Source organism: Dromiciops gliroides, chromosome 1, assembly GCF_019393635.1.
Source record: "Dromiciops gliroides isolate mDroGli1 chromosome 1, mDroGli1.pri, whole genome shotgun sequence".
NCBI classification, from domain to species: domain Eukaryota; kingdom Metazoa; phylum Chordata; class Mammalia; order Microbiotheria; family Microbiotheriidae; genus Dromiciops; species Dromiciops gliroides.
In genome coordinates this window covers 1,000,772-1,022,990 of record NC_057861.1, presented here as the reverse complement: position 1 = coordinate 1,022,990, position 22,219 = coordinate 1,000,772, and the positions used below count along the sequence as shown (strand labels likewise).

General features: G+C 45.3%; 1 protein-coding gene across 2 annotated transcripts in view; it reads right to left on the bottom strand.

The window, feature by feature from the left end:
- The window catches only part of LOC122733853 (immunoglobulin lambda-1 light chain-like), a 773,472-nt gene extending 756,259 nt beyond the window's left edge, over window positions 1–17,213 (bottom strand). The window contains exons 1-2 of one of the 2 annotated variants that reach the window (XM_043974588.1): window positions 17,112–17,213; window positions 16,662–16,981 (exon numbers count right to left, since the gene is read on the bottom strand). In XM_043974588.1, coding sequence (XP_043830523.1) covers window positions 16,662–16,981; window positions 17,112–17,157 — 366 coding nt within the window. In that variant the 5' untranslated portion in view covers window positions 17,158–17,213. The remainder of the gene's footprint in view (window positions 1–16,661; window positions 16,982–17,111) is intronic. The other variant, XM_043974581.1, reaches the window with a different exon arrangement.
- Window positions 17,214–22,219: the final 5,006 nt, after the last annotated feature.

Sequence of the window (22,219 nt, the reverse complement as noted above, 5' to 3'; positions counted from 1 at the left end):
AGCATCACTTGTACCGATGGTGGAATCCATGTCACAAAGGTAAAGACCAGGATGCATCTCCAAAAGTTTGAATCTTTGCTTTATGACTATGGGCCCTTCTCTCTCCTTGGGGCCAGGGCTCACATCTCACTGACAAATGGGGCCCACATCCCTACAGAGGCTCTGCACAACTCTGGGACATGTCCATTGAAAGCTTTAGGCTGTTCATTTCTAGCCAGGCCAAGACTTTCATTCCTCTTTCCTCACTGTCCTCCAGAGTCTCTCAAACTCAGTGATGTAAGCAAGGACATGTTCCACCTGCCCTGAGCTTTGTGGGTGGGAGGGTGTGTGGAACTTTGGAGTTACTCCCAGGAAAGAGTAGATTTGAGATAGGACAGAATCAGTAAAATGTGTGCCTTTGTCAGAATCAATGCAGGCTGGTGGACCAAAGCTAGGGACAATCTCTTTAAGAAGGATTTTGGCAACAAAAGCAGCTGTGGCTCAGGGGCTCAGAAAGCCCTTGTGGTAAAAATTATTTGTGGTAAAATATTATTGGAGTTTTAGCTGACTCCTTTGGGAGGGGCCAAACCTGGCATACCCTGAAGTTATGTATGCTACTGAGGTCAGAAGGAGAACTCTCCATAGGCAGTTTTTGAAGGACCTCCCCTTTTGGGGGAGGAGGATTGAACGCTCCCTGAGGGGAGGCGGAGGTGCTTCCGGAACACTAGCTCTCTCTCTTGCTTCTGCCTTTCCAGTGGCGTTAGCAACTGTAGACATCCCAAGTATGGTGAGTGAACACTAATTCCTTTGAATTGTTTTCAAACTAGCCAAGGGAAACAGAAAGAGACATGCACAGAAAAGGCCAAAATTGTCCCCAGATTCACCTTATGACATGTAAACCCCCAAAACACACCTCCACTGAAAAAGGTACCTGCCTCAGGGGTTGTCTTAGGACCCCAGGAACTCCAAATTAGGAGAAGCCCTCCCCTGTACCTCCCCAAGGTAGAGAATATTATCATGAGACTGATAATCCATTTATCCATACTATAAATATAACTGTCTTAACTTTCCTTATTTGAGAGATACCTTTCCACTATTCTGGTTCTCTTCCTGTGGTCACTCACAGTATTGCAATAAAACTTGGGAAACTGAGTCACTGAGTCTTGTCATTCTTTTGGGAGGACTAACGATCAATTTGACCCCAAATTCCATCCCACATCATTCTGACTGGGGAAAGTTCCCTCATTGGGGGAGGACCATCCCCCACTGGTGGTGGCTGGGGGAGTTGGGTGAGGGGTGGCTGTGGATCTCTCAAGTCATCTCTCTTCTCCTCCTGCCACAAAGGTAGCAGCCACACCTAATCTTATCTTACCAGGGGTGGGGGAAACTGGAATGAAGGGTGGGGGTCCCAGGTCTAGCTCAGTCCTGATCTGGTGCCACTTATCTCTTTAGGTTTGTCTGTCCTTTGGTTTAGTTTCTCAAGGGGCAGGTTCTTTGATTTATCCCAGAGAACTTCTGGGGTGCTAGGCCCTATCACAGCAGTCCCCCATGCCTGGAATATTCCTCATCCCCTGTTCTGATCCCTCGCCTTCCTGGCTTCTTTAACTCCTAACTGAAATCCCCCCTTCTGCAGGAAGCCTCCACCCCCTCTTCATTCCAGTGTTAGCAATTTACAAGCATGGTTCCAGCAGAGGAAGGTGTTTCTGAGTTAGCCATGAAGTTTACTCATTCTTCTAGGGAAGGAGATCAGTAGATAGGGACTTATTTGCTTTCCCAGATATTCAGAGAGACAATGGAGACAATTGATCCATAGCACCCAAATGACTCTGGGGTTTTCCTGATATCCACTAACTGGCACATTTTCTGGGTTCACCTTGGAGTTCACTTGGATGGCATTTGGATCTCATTCATCCAATATTTTGCAACATTCTTTTGGATAATAATGAAGCTCCATGAAATCCAGGCGGTTTGTATATTAACAATACATAAGGACAACTGGAGTTACCCCTGGACGTTTGAGTTGAGAAAAAGGAAAGGAACTTATATGGTCTAAAATGTTTATAACAGCACTCTGTGTGCTAGAAAAGAGACCCTTTATCTCTAGAAAAGAACTGGAAATTCCAGGGATACTGTAAACCTGGGAATGAGTTATAATATATGATTGTGATGGCATACTACTATGCCAAAAGAAATATTATGGGGCAGCTAGGTGGCACAGTGGATAAAGCACTGGCCCTGGATTCAGGAGGACCTGAGTTCAAATTCAGCCTCAGACACTTGACACTTACTAGTTGTGTGACCCTGGGCAAGTCACTTATCCCTCATTGCCACCCCCAAGATATATTGAACTCATTGATTTTGGAAAACTATGGGTAGGTTTGCACAAAATAATGAAGAGCAAACTGAGCTCTAAGAGGATGTTGTATACAGTGACCACAATATTGTTTCATGAACATCTTTGTGTGATTAAGTCATTTTGACTATTATAAGCACCCAAATTAACTACAAAGGACATGAAGTATTTGAGCATCTATTTTGTCTAACCATCACAGGCTGTCCCCCAGTTACCATGGAATAGCATAGCAAGAGTTCTAAATCACAGTCTTACCCAGAAAATCACTCAGCAATGGTGGATAAGGGAATCATTGGTGAGAAACACCAGGGAATGGTTGCCAAAGCCAAGCTGTCCATAGGGAGGGAATATATATATACATGGGGAGAGAGAGAGAGAGAGAGAGAGAGAGAGAGAGAGAGAGAGAGAGAGAGAGAGAGAGTTAGTTCAGAAATTCAAGCAGAATGAAACAAATGTGGACCAGGTAGTCAAGTGAGGGTCTCAGAAAGACTAACTGAGGATGGATTTTATAGATCTTACAGCATTGAAGAAATGCCTTCAACATCCACAGAATACTGTGAGGAGTGGAACTGTTGAATTTGCTGTGCTTACAAAGAGCTAATCTCTCTTGCACTGACAGTAGATACTGTAAAACCTCTAAGACTCATTTCTTTTTATTCCCACATCCAAGTCCTACCAGGTCTCTGGGATTCAACCTTTTACTTTGACATCTTGCACAATTCAAGACTTACTTTTGTACCTGTTCTATTTCAGTAGCTTCCAGAGTCGGTCTCCCATCTTTCATCTCTTCCCTGCTGTTATCTAGCTGAGACAGATGGGAACAGTTGTCTAGCTTCTCTCCTTGGAGAGAGCTCTACAGCTGCCTTTAAAAGGCCTGATGCTACATGAAAATGAAAAGAAGGCAACATCAATGTTATTTCAATTTGGGAGATATTTAATTCTTGAATATGTTCTTGCATTACATCCTAGATGGACCTATAACAAGGGCCTAGTAAATGCTCTGCCTCCATCAATGGTAACTAAGCTTTACTAAAGCACCAATAACACGCCAACTTGGTGCATGCAATGTTGTGACATACTTATCAATCAACAAGTCAGCCTGCATATTATAAAAACCAGCAGGAATGAATGACCTAGTCCTGAACCAGGCAGAATCAAGCCAATGAGTTACAGAGGCTTTGACTGCTGTCCTTAAGGCCTGGAGGAAGGGTACAGCCTAAAACAACAGTAGAACGAAGCCTTTAGGTGGACTAACAGGGAGATTTGTACACACAGCCCTGAGACACAGTGGCGTTAAGAGGCAATTGAATTGGTGCTGCTAGGGGGCACAGTGGGTAGAGCATAAGGATTCTCTGGCCACTTCCATGATGTGTGTATATGCTAACATGTACCTACTTAGATTGGAGAGGTGTGTCAATAGTTGCCCTCTCTTAGGAGCCTTATGGTTTGAGTAGACTTGGCCCTTTCCCATTGACCATAGTCTGTGGAGATTAGGCCCTTGGTACTCAGTTACTGAGTCAACAAGCACATAAGAGCTTGAAGCCACAGGGGAACAGTTTTCTGTTCATAGTTCCAGGGCAGGAAAGCAGGGCTGTGGTTGCTTGCAGACCAGAGCACAGGCCAGGAGAGTAGTAACCATACCTCTCCTTAAATCATACCACCTTGGAAGAACTAAAAACTTACAAACTCCTAGAAATATCTCAGAAAACAGCTGCTCAAAATTCCTGAAGCTTGAGACAGTGGGCCCTCCACACTGGAACCAGTGTGCCACTTTAACAAAGAGTTAAAAGTCAACAAATAGGCTGGGAAAATGAGCAAACAAAAAAAAAATGTTGACCCTAGAAACTTTCTATGATGGCAAGGAAGATCAAAATAAACCCTCAGAAGATAACAAAGTCAAAGCTTCTACATCCAAAGCTTCCCAGAAAAATATGAATTGGTCTCAGGCCATAGAAGGGCTCCAAAAGGACTTTGAAAATAAAGCAAGAGAGGTAAGAGGAAAAAATCAAAAGAGGAATGAGAGTGATGCAAAAAAATCATGAAAAAAATCAACAGCTTGGTAAAGAAGACACAAAAAATAATAAAGAAAATAACACCTTAAAAAACAGACTGGTCCAAATGGTAAAAGTAGAAAAAGCCAAAGAGGAAAAGAATGCCTTGAAGAGCCAAATGGAAAAGGAGTTACAAAAGCTCTCTGAAGAAAATAACTCCTTAAAAATTAGGATTGAACAAATGGAAGCTAATGGCTTTATGAGAAATCAAGAAACAATAAAGCAAAACCAAAAGAATGAAAAAAATAGAAGGCAATATGAAATATTTCCTTGGAAGAATAGCTGACCTGGAAAATAGATCCAGGAGAGATGATTTGAAAATTATTGGACTACCTGAAACCCATGATGAAAAAAAAGAGTCTAGGCATCATCTTCCAAAAAATTACCAGGGAAAAATGCCCTGATAGTCAAGAACCAGAGTACAAAATAGAAATTGAAAGAATCCACTGATCACCTCCTAAAAGAGATCCCAAAATGAAAACTTGAAGGAATATTATAGCCAAATCCCAGAGCTCTCAGGTCAAGGAGAAAATATTGCAAGCAGCCAGAGGGAAGCAATTCAAGTACTGTGGAGCCACAGTCAGGATAAGACGAGATTTAGCAGCTTCTACATTAAAGGATCAGAGGGCATAGGATATGATAATCCAGAGGGCAAAGGAACTGGAATTACAATAAAGAATCACCCACCCAGCAAAACTGAGTATAATCGACTTCTGGGGTGGAGCCAAGATGGCAGAGGAAAGGCAGTGAGCTCTCGAACTCATGACTGATTGCTGCAAAAAACATCCAAATGATGCCATAGGAAAATGCCTGAAGCAGCAAAAATCACAAAGGAATGTGCTGAAATCATCTTCTAACCAAGAATGGCTTGGAAGGTCAGAAGGAGGGAGCTGCTGTGCTGATACAGGAGTCGGGCCCAACCCCACAGTCACCCTGACACAGATCCAGTCCCAGGAAGGCCTCACCAGGGAAGGAGACCCACAGAGCCTCTGAATCAGCTGAAGCATCAGTGCCATCTGGAACTAAGCTCACAGTCTGGTGAGTGGGCTGAGCCCTGGGCAGCGGGGAGACTACAGGGGTCTATGCTGGTGCTAAGGCAGAACTTGGATTTTACACCCCTGCTGAGAACCAAGAGGTAGGCTCCAGTAGCAGTGGCCCAGGTTGGGGAGGGGCACAGGCTGGTCAGAGGGGGAAAAATCGGAATCCAATGAAAGAGAGGATGTTCAGGAAAAGATCTGAGCTGAATAGCTGAATAGAGTCTATGACAAGACCTTCCCAAGATAGTCAAGGGATTCATACAACATGGCACCCATTTAAGATGTTTTCTGGTCATTTTTCAGTCATAGCCATTTGTTGTTTTCTTGGCAAAGACATTGAAATATCTCCAGCTCATTTCACAGATGAGGAAACTGAGGTAAACAGGATGAAGTGACTTGCCGAAGGCCACACAGCTAGTATTTAGGGTTAGAATTAATGTTAGAGCTGAGGCCAGATTTGAACTCAGGAAGTTGAGTCATCCTGACTTCAGGCCCAGCACTCTATGTACTATGGTACCACCTAGTGACTGAGATGCTACTGTCCAAATCTTAAGACAAGCTCCAGACCCAAGAGAGGCTCCCCATGGGAATACTCATATTTGCCTTTTCAAGACCAGCAAAGGTCCATCGACTTCGAGATACGGGGAGGAAAGACCAGAGTATCCCTGTAGTGTAATAGCCCTCACATTTAAAAAAGAAAACTGAGGCACAGAGCAAGAAGTGGCTGGCCTAAAGCCATGAGGTTAGGAAGTGAAGCAGTTGGAATTTGGCTGCAAGGTCTAACCCCTACTGTCCATTGCAGAGGGGGATTTCCTTCTCTGATCATTGTCCACGTAGGCTGCAAATTGAGGCTTATTCAAAAAGCAAGGAAGAGGAAATGTAGAGGACCTGAAGCTACCACAATCCATTACTGATAGACTAGGATAAAAGAAAAGTTGCACAGAAGAGATGAATAAGCAGTAAGGATGGAATGGGGATACACTTTGAGACCTAGAGGGGCCTTATGTGGCCAACCCATGTGTCAGTACAATGACAGGCAGGACTCAGCATGGTGAGTGATGGACAAACACCCCAGGATGGAGCAGTCAGAGTAGCATCCCCGTTTTTGTGGTAATTTCTCTCCACCAATGAGGTCATAAATCCATTGAAGCAAAAACCACTTCCTATGTATTTGAGAAGTAGAAAAAGGATTGGGTAAGGAGTATTTCCAATATTAGAGATCTCTTTGAACTTTGCTTGATCTTTTTTTTTTTTTTTGGCGGGGCAATGAGGGTTAAGTGACTTGCCCAGGGTCACACAGCTAGTGTCAAGTGTCTGAGGCTGGATTTGAACTCAGGTCCTCCTGAATCCAAGGCCAGTGCTTTATCCACTGCACCACCTAGCTGCCCCCTATCTTTGAACTTTGAAAAAAGCATTCCTGGATCTCTCCTGCCTAGAACATCATTCTAATTCCCTCCCATCATTTCCCATTTTTAGGCAAATGGTGAAGAAAAGTAGACAGCTAACTCAAGTTTGGAAACAACTGTGATACTCCTGAGCCTGAACACATCAGCAATAGAAGTGTCTAAAACTGAGATATTCTTCACATTCACAATTCTGAGGAACACATGGAGGGAGACAAGAATCCCCATCAGTCTGTGAGTGAGATTTTCCCCACCCCTTAGATGTAATTGATTTAACTTCGGTAATAATCAGTATATTGACTAAAAATTGTGATTTAACATATTTAGATATTTTTATTAGTAACTTAAGTCAATAATAATGGAGTAAGATAGATGTTAGTAGGGTTATACACATATTACATTGAAATGGTTCTGCAATGACATAACTATTAGCTAAATCCACACATAAGTATCAGTCAAATCCCCAACTTCAAAGGTCAGGTACCAAGAATAGTAACTCCTGACTAGTACAGACCAATCAGGTGATTGAGGAAAAGTCACCTACTGGAAGTTGGTAGAACCACATGCACCAGTTGTTGCAACACCTGTTTGTGACTCTTCTTACAAATATGCACTAATGTGCACCACTTTGAGTGGTTTGTGGTTTGTCTTATAGAAATGCCCTATTCTGATTATGTTGTGTATCTAAAGATAATATTGTATAAATACCTTTAAGCTTTGGTTAAGTATATTATCATTTTTTTTGGTGAGGCAATTGAGGTTAAGTGACTTGCCTGGGGTCACACAGCTAGTAATTGCTAAGTGTCTGAGGCTGGATTTGAACTCAGGTCCTCCTGAATCCAGGGCTGGTGCTCTATCCACTGCACCACCTAGCTGCCCCGCTGGTTAAGTATAAATACCATCTCCTGGCTCTGCTCAGGGTCTTCAGATCCTAGACCTGAGACCAGCTTTATTGTGAGACAGGATCCCACTCTCAATAAATCTATTTCCCTACAGCTTAGAGACTTCACTTTCTTTTTCTTCATCAGACTTAGAAAGTTTTGTGATAAGTCACAATTGGATGCTGAAAGTTTCTGATTTCCAACTTCCACAAAGAATTCAAAGAAGGACACCATTCTTCCTGACTTCCCTTTTGCTGGTGTATCATCAATATTACAACCAGTCAGTCAAAGATGAGACCAATATTGCCAACCTGGGTTGTCCATGACCGTGGTGTGGGAGCAAGGGTAGCCTCAGCAAGGCTTCCTCCAACTTTGCATCATACCAAAACTGCATTGCAGAGAGGAGGTGTTGGGCATCACCTCCATCTCCTGATAGCTCTCTCTTCAGAAGTAGAATTCTGTCAGTTGGTACTGTCATTTCCCAGATACTCCCTAACACAGACCTCAGCTTGGGTTTTTGTGGAGGTAGGTTGATCTACATTTGCACTACATAAAAGTTTTCCTCTTATGGAGATGTCTTAATTCCATGTGAACTGGACACACATCAAATGTAAGAATCAATAAAGTCTGCTGAACACTGTTGGCACCAAAGACCTGTGCGTAGTGCAAATATATATTGATGATACACCAGCAAAAGGGAAGCCAGGAAGAATGGTGACCTTCCTTGAATTCTTTGTGGAAGTTTGAAATCAGAAAGACATAGAGAAGGACATTGGGTCCTATGTGAAGAAAGACTGTTCAGCACTTGGAACTGTCCATAGCAAACAGCTGTAGAAAAGGCTATCCCATGATGGTGATGGAATATTATTGTGCTCTAAGCAATGACAAGCAGGATGATTTCAGAAAAGCCTGGAAAGACAGTGAAGTGAGCAAAACCAAAAGGACATTGTGCACAGAGAAAGCAATATTGTTTGATGAAGAACTGTGAAAGACTTAACTATTCTCAACAATACAATGATCCAAGACAATCCTAAAGGACTAATGATGACACATATTATTCACCTCCAAAGAAAGAACTGATTAGTGATGGAACACAGAATGAAGCATTCTATTATTTTCTTTCTTTCACTTTTTTCCTTTTATTAAAGTTTTCCTGTACAAAATGATTAATATGGTCATAGTTTACATAATTGTACATGCATAACCCATATCTGATTGCTTACCACCTGGGGGGAGAGAGGGGAGGGAAGATGGGATAAAAATTGGAACTCAAAACTATAAATAAAAATGTTTACTACTTTAAGAAAAAAAGAGAAGGCTACCCCAAGGAGGGGATGGTTTTCCCTTTCCAACAGGGTCTGGTGACCTACTGAGGAAGTGATAAAAGGGATTTTCACTGAGATCCTAGCTGACTGGATATCCTGTGAATTTCATTCCCCTCCTATGAAGTGCATGTGCTGCTTCATAGATTTGACTCCATGCCAACATAGATCAGTCACAGCTGGCCCCTTATATCAACAGTTTGGTGTTAACATACAGCTTCCTGGCCATGTCTATCTATACTTTTTGTGAACTGACCTTGAGTACAATCAAAGTTCTCCCATCCTCTCCATGCCTCAAGAAAAATCTCTTTTAACATCAACACTTCAATGAATTCAAAACGAACATGAATCATGGACCTCCATTAATGCTCAAAATATCCTAACATCCAGCAATCACAAGACCTGAGCTGCCAGGCATTCCTCACGTCAATCAGTTCAGCTCCTACCCTTCAGAGAATCCCTCCTCTTCCATACTCAAAAAGTGGTCATCCAGCTGAGCCAGAAACACTCTCCTATATGGGGAACACCCTCCCTCTCAATGTAGCCTACAGCTAAGGAGAGGAGAGCCAGGTGGAAGGGAATACAATTGTGAGGTCAATGAGGTCCTGAGATGCAAAGCAACTGAAGGAGAAGATGTGAAAGGCATGCAGAGCATATGGAGCCTTCTCAATACCAAGACCAACAAAAGAGTGACTGGGCCATCCTTCAGTAATAGTCGTAAATGCTTCATTTCTTGTTTATACAAAGTCTCTCATGGAGTCATCTCTACCTGGATGGAGGGCATCCTACATGAAAACATCCAGGAACAGGCAGGTTTTTAGGAGGGTTACTCAACAAAGAACTACATCTTTGACCTCTCACAGCTAGCTGCAATATGTATCGATTAGGAGAATCCATCAAGTTTGGTGTTTGTCAAAGACAAAAAAGCACTGGACTTGGAAGAGAAAAGTGCCACTTTGGTGCTGTTTCCAATCCATTGTCTCCCACCCCTCCATCAAGATCATTTAGAATTATATGAGCTAAGACCCCAAATGATCTGTCTATTGCACTGATTTCATCCTACATTTGGATGGACACCCTAGAGTATTTATCTCTCTGGGATGTATGTGTGTGCATGCATACACATACATGCATACATACATATACACATATATGTATACTGAACTGTAAGCTGAGCCCAGAGTTGAACAAAATGATCGAGATTAGTGGTTTTGAGGAAATTGCAAAGCTCTTTTACTGACCCCATGCCTTCCCTAACTGCTAGGTTTATATATCCCAAAGACATCCCCAAAAAGAGAAAAAGAACTACCTGTGCAAAAAAATTTTATAGCAGCTCTTTTTGTGGGGACTAAGAAGTGGAAATCAAAGTAATGCCCATCTATTGGGGAATGGCTAAACAACCTGTGTCACATGATGGTGATGGAATATTATTGTGCTCTTAGGAAATGACAAACAGGATGACTTCAGAAAGGCCTGGAAAGACTTGTATGAACTGATGTATAGTGAAGTGAGCAAAACCAAGAGAAAGTTATGCACAGAGACAGCAATATTGTTGGAAGAAGAACTGTGAAAGACTTAACTATTCTCAACAACACAATGATCCAAGACAATCCCAAAAGACTATTGATGAAACATGCTCTCCACCTCCAAAGAAAGCACTGATGTTGATGGAACACAGACTGAAGTATGCGATTTTTCACATTCATTCATTTTTTCTTTTACTCAAGTTTTCTCACTGTGACATTTAAAATTCAATGTGTGGTCACCTATTTCTGTCCCAACTGTAAGGAAAATTAGCCGGGGTTTCTAATATATTTGTTACTTAGAAATTAGAGGCTACTGCACCAGTTTGGGGCATGAAGCATTCATTAAAGTATATTAGATATTAGTAAAGAGAGAACACGTGCCTCTGAAAGAAAGGAAAGCCTAGAGAAGAGAGAAAATGGAGAATGCCAGAGGGCTGAGACTGCACTCACCCAGTTCTGGAGCCCAAGAGACCCTGAGTCTCTGCAAGCTCCCTGAGAGCAGGAGCAGAGACCACCCATTAACCATTGTCAAAGCTCCTTGGCTACCATCACTCAAATCTATTGGTTCAATGCATCTGAGGGCAGTTCAGCACAGTCATGCTGATGTCAGAGCCCAGAGAACAGGTCCTCTAGCGGGAACAAACCTTGCAGGTAGGTGTAGTTTTGGGGCCCCTGGAAGTCCCCAAACTCTTATTATTTTCTCACATCATACGAAATGCCTCAGATGGGAATGTTTTACACAATCATACATGTATATGCTATATCTGATTGCTTACTGCCTCAAGGAGGGAAAAAGGGAAGGAAGGATCAAAATTTGAAGAGAAAAGGATAAATAAAAATGTTTATTACTTAAAATAATTAAAATTTAAAAAGGGGGCATCCTGTAGAGGAGATAACCCATGTGTAAACCCACTTGCTCTCCAGGCAGAGACTTGGGCAGCCCCTCAATGGGCATTCATTAGGGGCCTGGCAGGATCTCCCAACTAAGTATGATTCCTTTGGTCTCAGTTTCCCTGTTGGTCTTCCCTCCTGGTTGGTCTGCTTCCTTGTACACTGGTCCTGAGAGCACAAGCTCAGTCAGTCATTGGCTAAATACACAACCCCTCATGAATATGAGAGGGTCACTCCAGGAAGCCCCTGGAAGAGCCTGGGGATCCTGCTCTCCAAAGCCCAAGGAGGTGTAATGGATGGGCCCTGCTCCCTGCATGGAGCCCATGCCCACAGTCTGTTACTGCTTCTCTTCCACTAACAAAGTGCAGAGGAAGAGATGCTTTTTCCATTGGCTGTGGAGAGAGACAGAGACAGAGACAGAGACAGAGATAGTAAGAAAGACAAAGAAAGGGACAGAGAAAGAGAGAAAGATCTGACAGAGCCCTGGCACTTCAGGGAGTGTCAGAAGCCTGGGGCCAGGGGGGAAGCTGGGTCTGGCTGGCAGGTGTTGAAATATTTTGATTTACTGGCCTAATTTGGGGGGCCTAATCTGACTGGAGGACTAATCTGTGGCCTCTTGACTCACTGGCTATCTGACTGCTATTAACTTAGTATGGGCCATTTAAAAAGTTCCACCACACTGCTCCACTCCCAAAATTGATAAGCTAAAGATTAAGAAGCCTCTTAACCAAATAATCAAATCAGAGTTTATTTATGAGATACAATTTTAACATAAAAATACAGGGAAATAAAATGTATGACCTGACTGTGTTCCAGTGTGTCTCTTTCCACTTGCTGTGCCTGGAACTTTTTTAATACAATAAGGGCTGTTGCCACCTCTTCCCTTAGGGTATGTTCCACTTTCACTGCTCAGCTCCTTTCTTCTAACTCTGAGCCCCTATCACTTTGTCGATCCCCCTGCTTCTAACTTTCCTCTCCGTACTGCCACCGCTGAACCCCTCTGTTTCTCTCTCACTGACCTTTCCTTCCATTCTCCTAGTGCTCCAGTGTCCTACTCTGTTTCATTCGTCTTGTCAGCCCTCCTCTCAGCATCTCTAGTCTCCAGAGTCCTCCATGCCACCTGCTGTGCGCCCAGGGACCTCTGCACAGGCTATGCCAGAGGCTGGCCTGGATGAACCCGGGATCTGTTGGATAGATCCTCTCAGTGTGGAGGGAGCTGGGGCTCCCTCCCCCAGCTGTCTGACCTGGAGTCTCAGCCCATGGGGCTTTTTGGGTCAGCTGAAGTGGAGGGGGAGGGGCACCATCCCTTCACATAGGAAAAACCTTGAGGGCCTAAAACTTTCTAATCTCAGCTCAAAGGTAGGGTCCCCAAATCAAAATAAATTGGTTGAAAATTTTCTTTTACATATAATTGGAAAAAAATAAAATAAGGTACAATAAAAAAAGAGGAGCCAGGTCTCAGTGGGTGCAAGAAGATGGTGGAAGTGAGAAAGACCCGGAGAGGAAAACTAGTGAGCAATTAAAATGGAAGGGCAGGCCTAGAGAGCTTAGGAGAGTGATTATCCAACAAAGGGTTTGCTCCTCCCCCTGACTATGGCTGCTTGCAATGTTTTCTCCTTCACCTGATAATTCTGTCTAGGTGATTTTAAGTTGTATAGCACTATTGTTTGATGAAGAACTGTGAAGCAATTAACTTTTCTCAGCAATACAATGATCCAAGAAAATCCCAAAGGACTAAGGATGTAACATACCATCCACCTCCAAAGAAAGAACTAATATTGAACACAGACTGAAGTGTGCTATTTTTAACTTTCTTTCATTTTTTTCTTTTATTCAAGTTTTCTTGTACAAAATGACTTATATGGTAATACTTTGGATAATTGCATATGTATAACCCATATCTGAATGCTTACCACATCAGGGAGGGAAAAGGGGAAGAAGGGAAGGAGGGATAAAATTTAGAGCTCAAAAGTATAAATAAAAATGTTTGTTATTAAAAAAAAAAAAAAACCTGGCCAGAGCATCACCCATCTCTGAGTCTATAAGGATCTCAGGGGCCACCAAAGCTCACATTTACATTTACAGAGTAGATAACCAGTGTCAGGAGGCCATGCCAAGGACACACAGGGAATGAGTGAAGGGCAGAGCCAAGATTCCCAGTCTGGACAGAGTCAGGGAGGTCAATAGAAACCAGCCACCAGAATAAGGATTGAATGATCAATAGAGACTGAATATACCTCAGGGTGGAGAGGTTACCAAGTCAGATGGTGGCAGAAAGACAGCCTGGCAGTGCCAATGGGGCCAAGGACCAACAGGTTCCCCCAACAGAACCATTGAGTGAAGGATAAGAGGGGCAGTGCATGCAGGCTGGAAAGGGAGGCCAGGGAGGCTGTCAGTGAGAGGAGCCAGGTCACAGTGGGTGAAAGAAGATAGAGGAGAGAAAGGCCCAGAGAGGACAGCTAGGGAGGGGCTGAGTCACAGAGAGCAGCAGGCCTAGAGAGCTGAGGGGAGGCAGGACCAACAGAGGCTGCTCCTCCCCCCAGATGCTCCATCCCCTCCTCAGAGCATTTCCACTGACTGTCCTCCAAAGCCTGCAATGCTCCTCCTTCCCTTGTCAGCCTCCCTGGCTTCCTTCACCTCCTAACTAGAATCTAACCTTATAGGAAACTTTTCCCAAACCCCTTCAGTTCCAGCACCTTCCTGCCATTTGTTATTTGCAATTTATTCTGCCTACACTGTGTTTGCCCATAGTTGTTTGCATTTTGTCTCCCCCTTTAGATTTGTGAGAACCAGGGCCCCCTGCCGAGAAGCATGAGGTGACCTTTCTGAGGTCAAATCTGCATCTAGAAGTTGCCTCAGGATTCATGGGCCACCTTCAAGTCATGTCAATCAATGGACTTGAATGCTACCAGCCAATTAGCTTGGAGCCGTGTGTGGGGACCACCCCTTTTCCTGCCCCACAGCGAGCTTCTGCTCAAATAGACTCAGGAACTTCTTCCAGAGAGCTTGATCTGTTAGGTTAGGTGGAAGCAGCTCTCTCTCCTCTCTCTCTCTCTGTTCTCTCTCTCTCTCTCTCTCTGTTCTCTCTCTCTCTCTCTCTTTCTCTCTCTCTCTCTCTTTCTCTCTCTCTCTCTCTCTGTTCTCTCTCTCTCTCTGTTCTCTCTCTGTTCTCTCTCTCTCTCTCTGTTCTCTCTCTCTCCTCTCTCTCTCTCTCTCTCTCTCTCTCTCTCTCTCTCTTCGGTAGATCTGAGCTGGGCTTTCCTATCCTTTCAGAGATGTCATGTGTTCTCTCTTTGCTAACCCCTAATATTCTTTCTTATAAAGTCTTTTTTTTTTTTTTTAGTGAGGCAATTGGGGTTAAGTGACTTGCCCAGGGTCACACAGCTAGTAAGTGTTAAGTGTCTGAGGCCGGATTTGAACTCAGGTACTCCTGACTCCAGGGCCGGTGCTCTATCCACTGCACCATCTAGCTGCCCAAGCTAATATTCTTTAGTAAATGTTTTATGCCTGAACTGTTGCTGAAGCTTCTAATTTATAAGTAAATCCTAGCTAGCTTCCCCCACACTGGGGCACAGGTAAGGTACACAGATTGTAAGCTCTTTGAAATCAGGGATTGTCATCTCCCTTTCTTTGTATCCTTAGAGCTTAGCACAGCTTGGAGACAGGGGGGTTTTGGAAAGAAAGAGAATGAGTTCAGTTCTGGACACGTTGAGTTTAAGACATCTATAAGACACTGACTTTGAGATGACCAATAGATTGTTGGATAGGGGAGACTGGAAGTTGGGAGAGAGGTTAGTGCTGGACAGAGATATCTGAGAATCATTTGCACAGAGCTGGTGATGATATAATCCAATGGAGCTGAAGAAATCCTTCCCCAACTCTACCATGTAAACAGGAGAGCCTGTACCAAGGCCCTGAATGAATGCACAAAGAGGGGCTCCCCAAATATCTACTCAGAGAACAGGTTAAGATTTTGTTTCATTCCCTTCTTCTCTACACACAAACACAAAACCTGGGACTACAATTGGAACTTGGCATCATCATGATCATTGTATTAAAAAAAAAAAGAAGAACAAATAGCTTGTAAGCAGTTATCCATTATGAATATTATATCACTTTGTCCTCAAAACAACATTAAGAGGTAAATGTAATTTTCAGGCTGGTTTTACTTATACAGAAATGCCCTGGGGAGGTTATGTCATTTGGCCAAAGTCCCAGAGCTATGAATCACCTGAAGCTGGTTTTGAACTCAGGTTTTCCTGACCCCAGGTCTAACCCTCCATCCCCAACCCCACAAAGTTGCCTGAGGAAGACTTTACCATGAAGGTACTTGACTCTACATGACCTGAATTTTTTGTGGGACAGGTGGGGACAGAGCCCGTTGGTGTGGACTCTGAGTAGACATGGCCAAGTAGAAGGCCATGGCACTGTGACCCAGGGGCCAGGGGGTGCTGGAGCTTCTCCTGCTTCCTAGGGCTTGGTTGAGGTCTGGCCTGATGCTTCAGACTTGGGGGAGGGGTTTGGAGTCTGTGGGACTCAGGTTCCCTGAGGCCTCATGGCCAAGCCCTGTTGGAGGGGGGGAGCTCCTGGCTCACAGGGGTGCAAACATGGCCCAGACACTATCAGCAGCTGGGGTCAGGATCTATGTCCATGCATCCTCTCCCCTGCCTGGGATGCCCCTTTCCTTCCCCTTGGAGTTATCTGTGGTCACATCCTCATGAGCAGTGGCAGGTGTCCAAGGGGTCACCTTAGACAACCCAGACTGCCCCTTGTGAGAGCCAACAGGGCCCAGCTGGAGCAGCCAGGACAGGGACCTCCCTGTCACCTCTTCTCAGTCAGCCCCATCCTGGAGCCAGAAGGCCCAGCTAAAGCCCCTCCTGTGGGCAGGCTCCTTCAGGGGACCTTGCAATGGGGGGAAAGAACTACCTGTGGGGTCGGGTGACCTGGGGTCAAGGCCCATGTCTGGCCTTTACTATCAGTGAGACCTCAAGGAAATCACTGAAACTCCCTGAGTGTAAGAGAAAGAGAGATGGACACAGAGACTGAGAGACAGACAGACAGAGAGAGGAAGAGACTGAGAAAACAAGACAGAGAGAAAGAAGGACAGAGCTGCAGAGGCTGCAGAACTCTGGGAACCTCAGGGGGACGGGGGGAAGCTGGGCCTGGGCTGGCAGGGGAGGTTTTTGTCTCACTTCCCCACTGAATGTGTCACTGTGTGATAATAAACACTACCATCGTAATAAGAGGACTGACAGTAGTAATCGGCCTCATCCTCAGGCTGGATGTTGCTGATGGACAAGTATCTGGTGACCCCAGAGCCTGAGCCAGAGAAGCGATCAGGGATCCCTTCACCCCTGCCTGCACTTCCACCACTGCCGACATACATGATATACCGAGGGGCCTTCCCTGGTCTCTGCTGGTACCAATAAATACTCCTGCTGCTGTCCCCACCGCTCAGGGTGCAGGAGAGTTTGGCTGTGGCTCCCAGGGATGCAGAGGCAGAGGGAGGCTGAGTCACCACAAGCTGGGAGAAGGAACCTGCAAACACAGATACTCATTAATGTTCTAGAACAAGAAGAAATGGGGAAGGGGCTTTGAGACCCTCAGCAGAGAACCAGGGGCAGGGATGAGGGAGCAGGACAGGGAGGGGCCTGAGGGCAGCCCTGACCTGAGCAGACAGTGAGCAGGAAGAGGCAGACAAGAGGCCAGGCCATGGTGCAGAGGACCCCAAGTGCTCTGCTCCCCAAAGAGCTCCCAGCTGGGCCTGGGCTCCTCCAGGACCTTCTTATCCTGCCCCTTTAAGCCTGGTATGGGGGTTGGGAGGGTGGGAGGGGCCTGGATGCAAATCTGGGTCTGATCCAGCCTCTTCTCCAATAAAGGCTGGGTCCTAACCATGGGGTCACAGGTGCTGTAGGGAGAGCCTGTCATGCTGGGGATGGGGGTGGGGTGTTGGCAAACCTTGGCCCTGCCCAGCTGAGATGTCACACATGAGGCATCACAGGGTCAGGGCAGCCACATACAGGGCCAGCTTGGCTGGTCCCCACCTGACATCCCCAGGCTCCCCAGGCTCCCCTGAATGCCCAGGACCAGCCTCACAGTGCCCCCTAGTGGCTGCAGGCCACCACTCTACCCCAAACCTTTTAAGTCAACATCAGGGTACTCCACAGACCCCTGCTCACTGCCCACCAATCCGCCAAGATAGCGTCTGTCCACAGGACAAAAGGATGGGTGGGTTCAGGAGAGGAAAACCTTCGCATGTGTGAGAGAGGGACTACATCCTGGAAGCTTGTTCTTTTTCACCCTCCAATGGTTACCCAAAAGCTTAGTTCATTTTCAGACAAAGGTTTGCTTCTGGATCTTCTGCTTCATGACTCTTCAATCACACATAGTGCAGTGAGGACATCTAGAGGTTTGGTAGAAGAACCAGTTTTTAATGAACATTTTTTTTCAGGGCAATGAGCGTTAAGTGACTTGCCCAGAGTCACACAGCTAGTAAGTGTCAAATGTCTGAGGTCAGATTTGCACTCAGGTCCTCCTGAATCCAGAACTGGTGCTCTATCCACTGTGCCACCTAGCTGCTCCTGGATTTTTTTTTTTTTTTAAGAAATTGTGTTAGACAAGAATCCATTGTAATATTCAGGAAAGGTGATGAGCTTTGGGGATGCAAGCAGTGGGGCAGTCACCTGCAGTTTTCACTGAGTCCAGGAGAGGGCAGACAAGGTCGTTCTTGGGTGGGACAGGGGTTACTGAGCTGGGAATGATGCTCACACATGGTACCTAGAGAGGGAGAGAGACAGCAAGAGACAGAGACTGATGAGGGGACAGAGGACAGGACAGGAATTAGGGGATCCAGACCAAGTGGAGTGAGAGCACATCTTGGTCCAGGGAGGTTCCTGGCTGGACCTGAAATGAGGAAGACCTGAGTTCAAATCTCACTTCAGATATTAGCTGTTTGACCCTGGGCATCACAAGCATCCTCTCAGCCTCAGTTTCCTCATTTGTAGCATGTACTTTCCAAGGCTGTGGTGAGATTCAAAGGAGGCCTTATCTATAAAGTGCCTGCCAAACCTTAAAGTCGTGTATAAATGCTAAACTTCTTGTTTTTTTTACTGTGATTCCCAGGGGGCTCCTGCCGCAGGCAGCAGTCCACCCCATTCTTGTCTGAGAGCTTTGCCTTCTGCTCCTCACATGATTTTCTGGTCCCTCCAGGACAAATGGGCCACCAGGGTTAGGCGTCACTCCCTGCCCCACAAACACCCACACATCCTGTGGACTTTCCCTGACTCTGTGCTATCTGTGTTGTGGGATAAATGGCAGGTCCTCTCTCCATGTCATAGCACCTTGTATTCTCAGGTGTGGAGGTGGGAGGGAAACGAACTTGGTTTGTTCCCTCATCTCCCTCCAGCTGCCAAACCCAGGAGGCAGAAGCATGAGCTGAGCTTTGCCTGAGCAGGCCTCAAGGTCTGGGTGGGCCCCAAGGGAAAGGAGCACTGCCTGTGGCCAGAAGAGTCTGCAGGTCCCATGAGCACCAGGGCAGGGGAAAGCTTGTTAAGGCCTATTGGGGGTGTGGGCGCTTATTCTCAAAGGTGGGCAAATGTGGCCAGGGATGGTCACCACTGAGGTCACGATCTACAGTCACACTTCCCCTCTAGAGTCTCTGCTGCCCCTTGTCTTCCCCTTGAAGGTGTCTGTCCTCATGCCCTCATGAGCACAGGGAGGTGTCCAAGGGCTCACCTTGGACACCTGAGATTGCTCTTTCCAAGGGAAAGTGGGAGCAGAGGCCTCCCCCTCATCTCCTCTCCCCCACCCAAATCCTGAGGCATGAAGGCTCAGTTTCCGCCAAGCAGCCTGAACAGGGGAAAGTTCTGGTTCTGGGGACAGAAGTCCTGGCTTTAAGCGTAATGTCCATTTCTGGCTCTTACAATCAGAGTGACTTTGGGAATCTCACTGAATCTTCCTGGAATGTATGAGAGAGACACACAGAGATGGAAACACAGAGGCAGGGAGACAGAGGCAGAGACCAACACAAACTGCATCCTATTGTCTGGCCTAGAGAGCTGAGGGGAGGCAGGGACCAGCAGAGAGGCTGCTCCTCTCACCAGACTCTCCATCTCCCTCCTCAGAGCATTTCCACAGGCTGGCCTCCAAAGCCTGCAGTGCTCTGTCTTCCCATATCTGGCTCCCTGACACCTTCACTTCCCAGATAAAATCTGAGCCTGCAGGAAGCCTTTCCTGTCCTTCTTAGCTCCAGCACCTTCCTTCCACTGAATACCTCCAGCATAGCCAGTGTCCACGGCTCTGTACACAGCAGTTTACACTGTGTCTCCCCCTTTACATGGTAAGCTCCTTGAAACACGGATTGTCATTTCCCTTTCTTTGTTTGTTCAGAGCTTAGCACAGCTTGAAGGGTTTTACAGAGAGAGTGAATGAGTTCAGTTTTGGACATGTTGAGTTTAAGATGTCTATAGGATGGAAAATAATAATAAAATACTTTTATTTTTAAAAAATGTCTATAGGACACTGGCTTTGAGACGACCAATAGACTGTTGGATATGGGAGACTGGAAGTTGGGAGAGAGGGCAGTGCTGGACAGAGATATCTGAGAATCATTTGCATGGAGCTGGTGATGATGTAGTCCAATGGAGCTGAAAAGATCTTGCCCCAAATCTGTCATGGAAATGGGAGAGCCTGTGCCAAGCCCCTGAAGGAGTGCACAAAGAGGGGCTCCCCAAAGAAAGATTTTGTTTCATTCCCTAATTTTCTACACACACACACACACGCACACGCACACACACACTCACAGAAACATACACACAGATGCACATACACACCGACATACACGCAGCTATCCTGTGGTCATCATCACCATTGTAGGTGAAGGGAGGGGGTGAGCAGCTTCAGCCAGGTTGGCTCATCTGAACTGCGACTGGCAGTTGACTGACAGTTATTGAAGATGGCTAAGCCCTCCTCTATAAGAATTACTCCCATGTATGATGGCTATGATGACAGAGCTAGAAACTGGACCCCTGGTGTTGAGGATGCTGCTACTCACAGAGGTCTTGAATGCTCCAGATATCAAATTTGGGCCCAACACAGGTTATCTCTCAAACACATTCTGATGAGAGGGAGGATAATAACTACGGGATACAGTTATGCATTTCAGATTTTACCATAAATCTGCCCAGTCAGATCTCTGTTATGTACTGCCAAGGGCACCAAGGGCTATTTGGATTTCAGAGGAAATATTCTACTGCCTCTTCTCATTCTAGAGTCAGAAGAGAAACCTGGGATAATTTTCTTTGGTGGGTCTGAAAAACTGCTGCCCTTACTAGACTCTGGGTTGGGTACCTTGAACATAAAATTATGCTTACAATTTTAACTTTGGAAATAGAATAAATTTCTAATTCCACTGCATGAGGGTTACAAGAATTGAAAGAGTCCTTGAATTCTCTGGCAGATGTGGTCCTAGACTGAGATGGAGTCTATATGGTTCAGAATACCTCTTGAAGGTTGAGCTCCAGTACAGAGGTTACCTGGATGGCTGGAACTGTTCACAACTGTTTGCTTGACCCAGTTTTTCATGGAACTCTTAGATTTATTATGTATTGGGGTCCCTGTTGCCCTTTGGTCTGTTTGTTAATCATTCGTGTTTTGTGTTGTGGTCCTTGCATTTGTAATTCTACCTCCTAGTGATGTAGGAGGCAAAAAGAGGTTATTAGAAAAACCTAAGACCCAAGCTCTAATTCAGATATTAGCTCTAAAAGGGATTCAGATCCCAGTTAATGGATAACTTACAAGTCAAAATGCTGGGTTCTCTTACCCACAGAAATCAGTACCCATAACCAGACCATAAAGGGTCAGGCCAAAGAACAAAAAAGGAAATGACAGCCTATAGAAATTTAGATCAGAAATAAATGAAAAATGAATGTTTTGAAACTAGTCATGGGAAACAGAAAGAGCCAAATTTGTGACCAGATTCGCCTTATGACAGTTAAACCCCCAAAACACACCTCCACTGAAAAAGGGACCCACCTCGGGGTTGTCTTAGGACCCCAGGAACTCCAAATTAGGCTAAGCCCTTTCCTGGACCTCCCTAAGGTGGAGATTATTATAATAAGAAGGGAGACCCTCTCCTCTACCTCCCTAAAGTGGAGATTATTATACTGAGACTGATAATCAATTTATCAATACTATAAATATAACTGTCTTTTCTTTCCCTTTCACTCCTTGTGGTCAACAGTCTTTCAGTAAAACTTGGAAAACTGAGTCACTGAGTCTTGTAATTCTTTGGGGATGACTCTTGATCAATCTGATCACCCTAAGTCCATCCCACATTCAGGTTTGTTATGGGTTCCTCCAGGGTATGGGCACAAAAGCAGTCAGCATGGGATTAAGATGACAGGATGGCAGGGATGGGCTTTTCTATGCTGAGCTAAAGAAGGGTGGCTCCAGGCTCTTTCATGGCTGTTGGAAAGGCACAGAATCCAAACCTTCCTGGTTTGGTGGGAAATCTATCTATAAGAGCTTTGGATACTGCTACATTAGTGGCACCACAAAGGGTGGATGGAGGAAGCAGGAACCTGAGGTAGATAAAGACCAGGGACATGATGGAAAAATTTTACAAAATGGAGTCATGTTGGTTACTTCGCTACCTACACAGGGAGACTGGAGCTAGAGGGAATGCCCCCTGGGAGCCTCAGACTCCCACCTCAGGTAAGTGCAGTCTCTGCACAGACTCTACCAACGCTAGTAGCTGAAGCCATGCCCATAGACCTA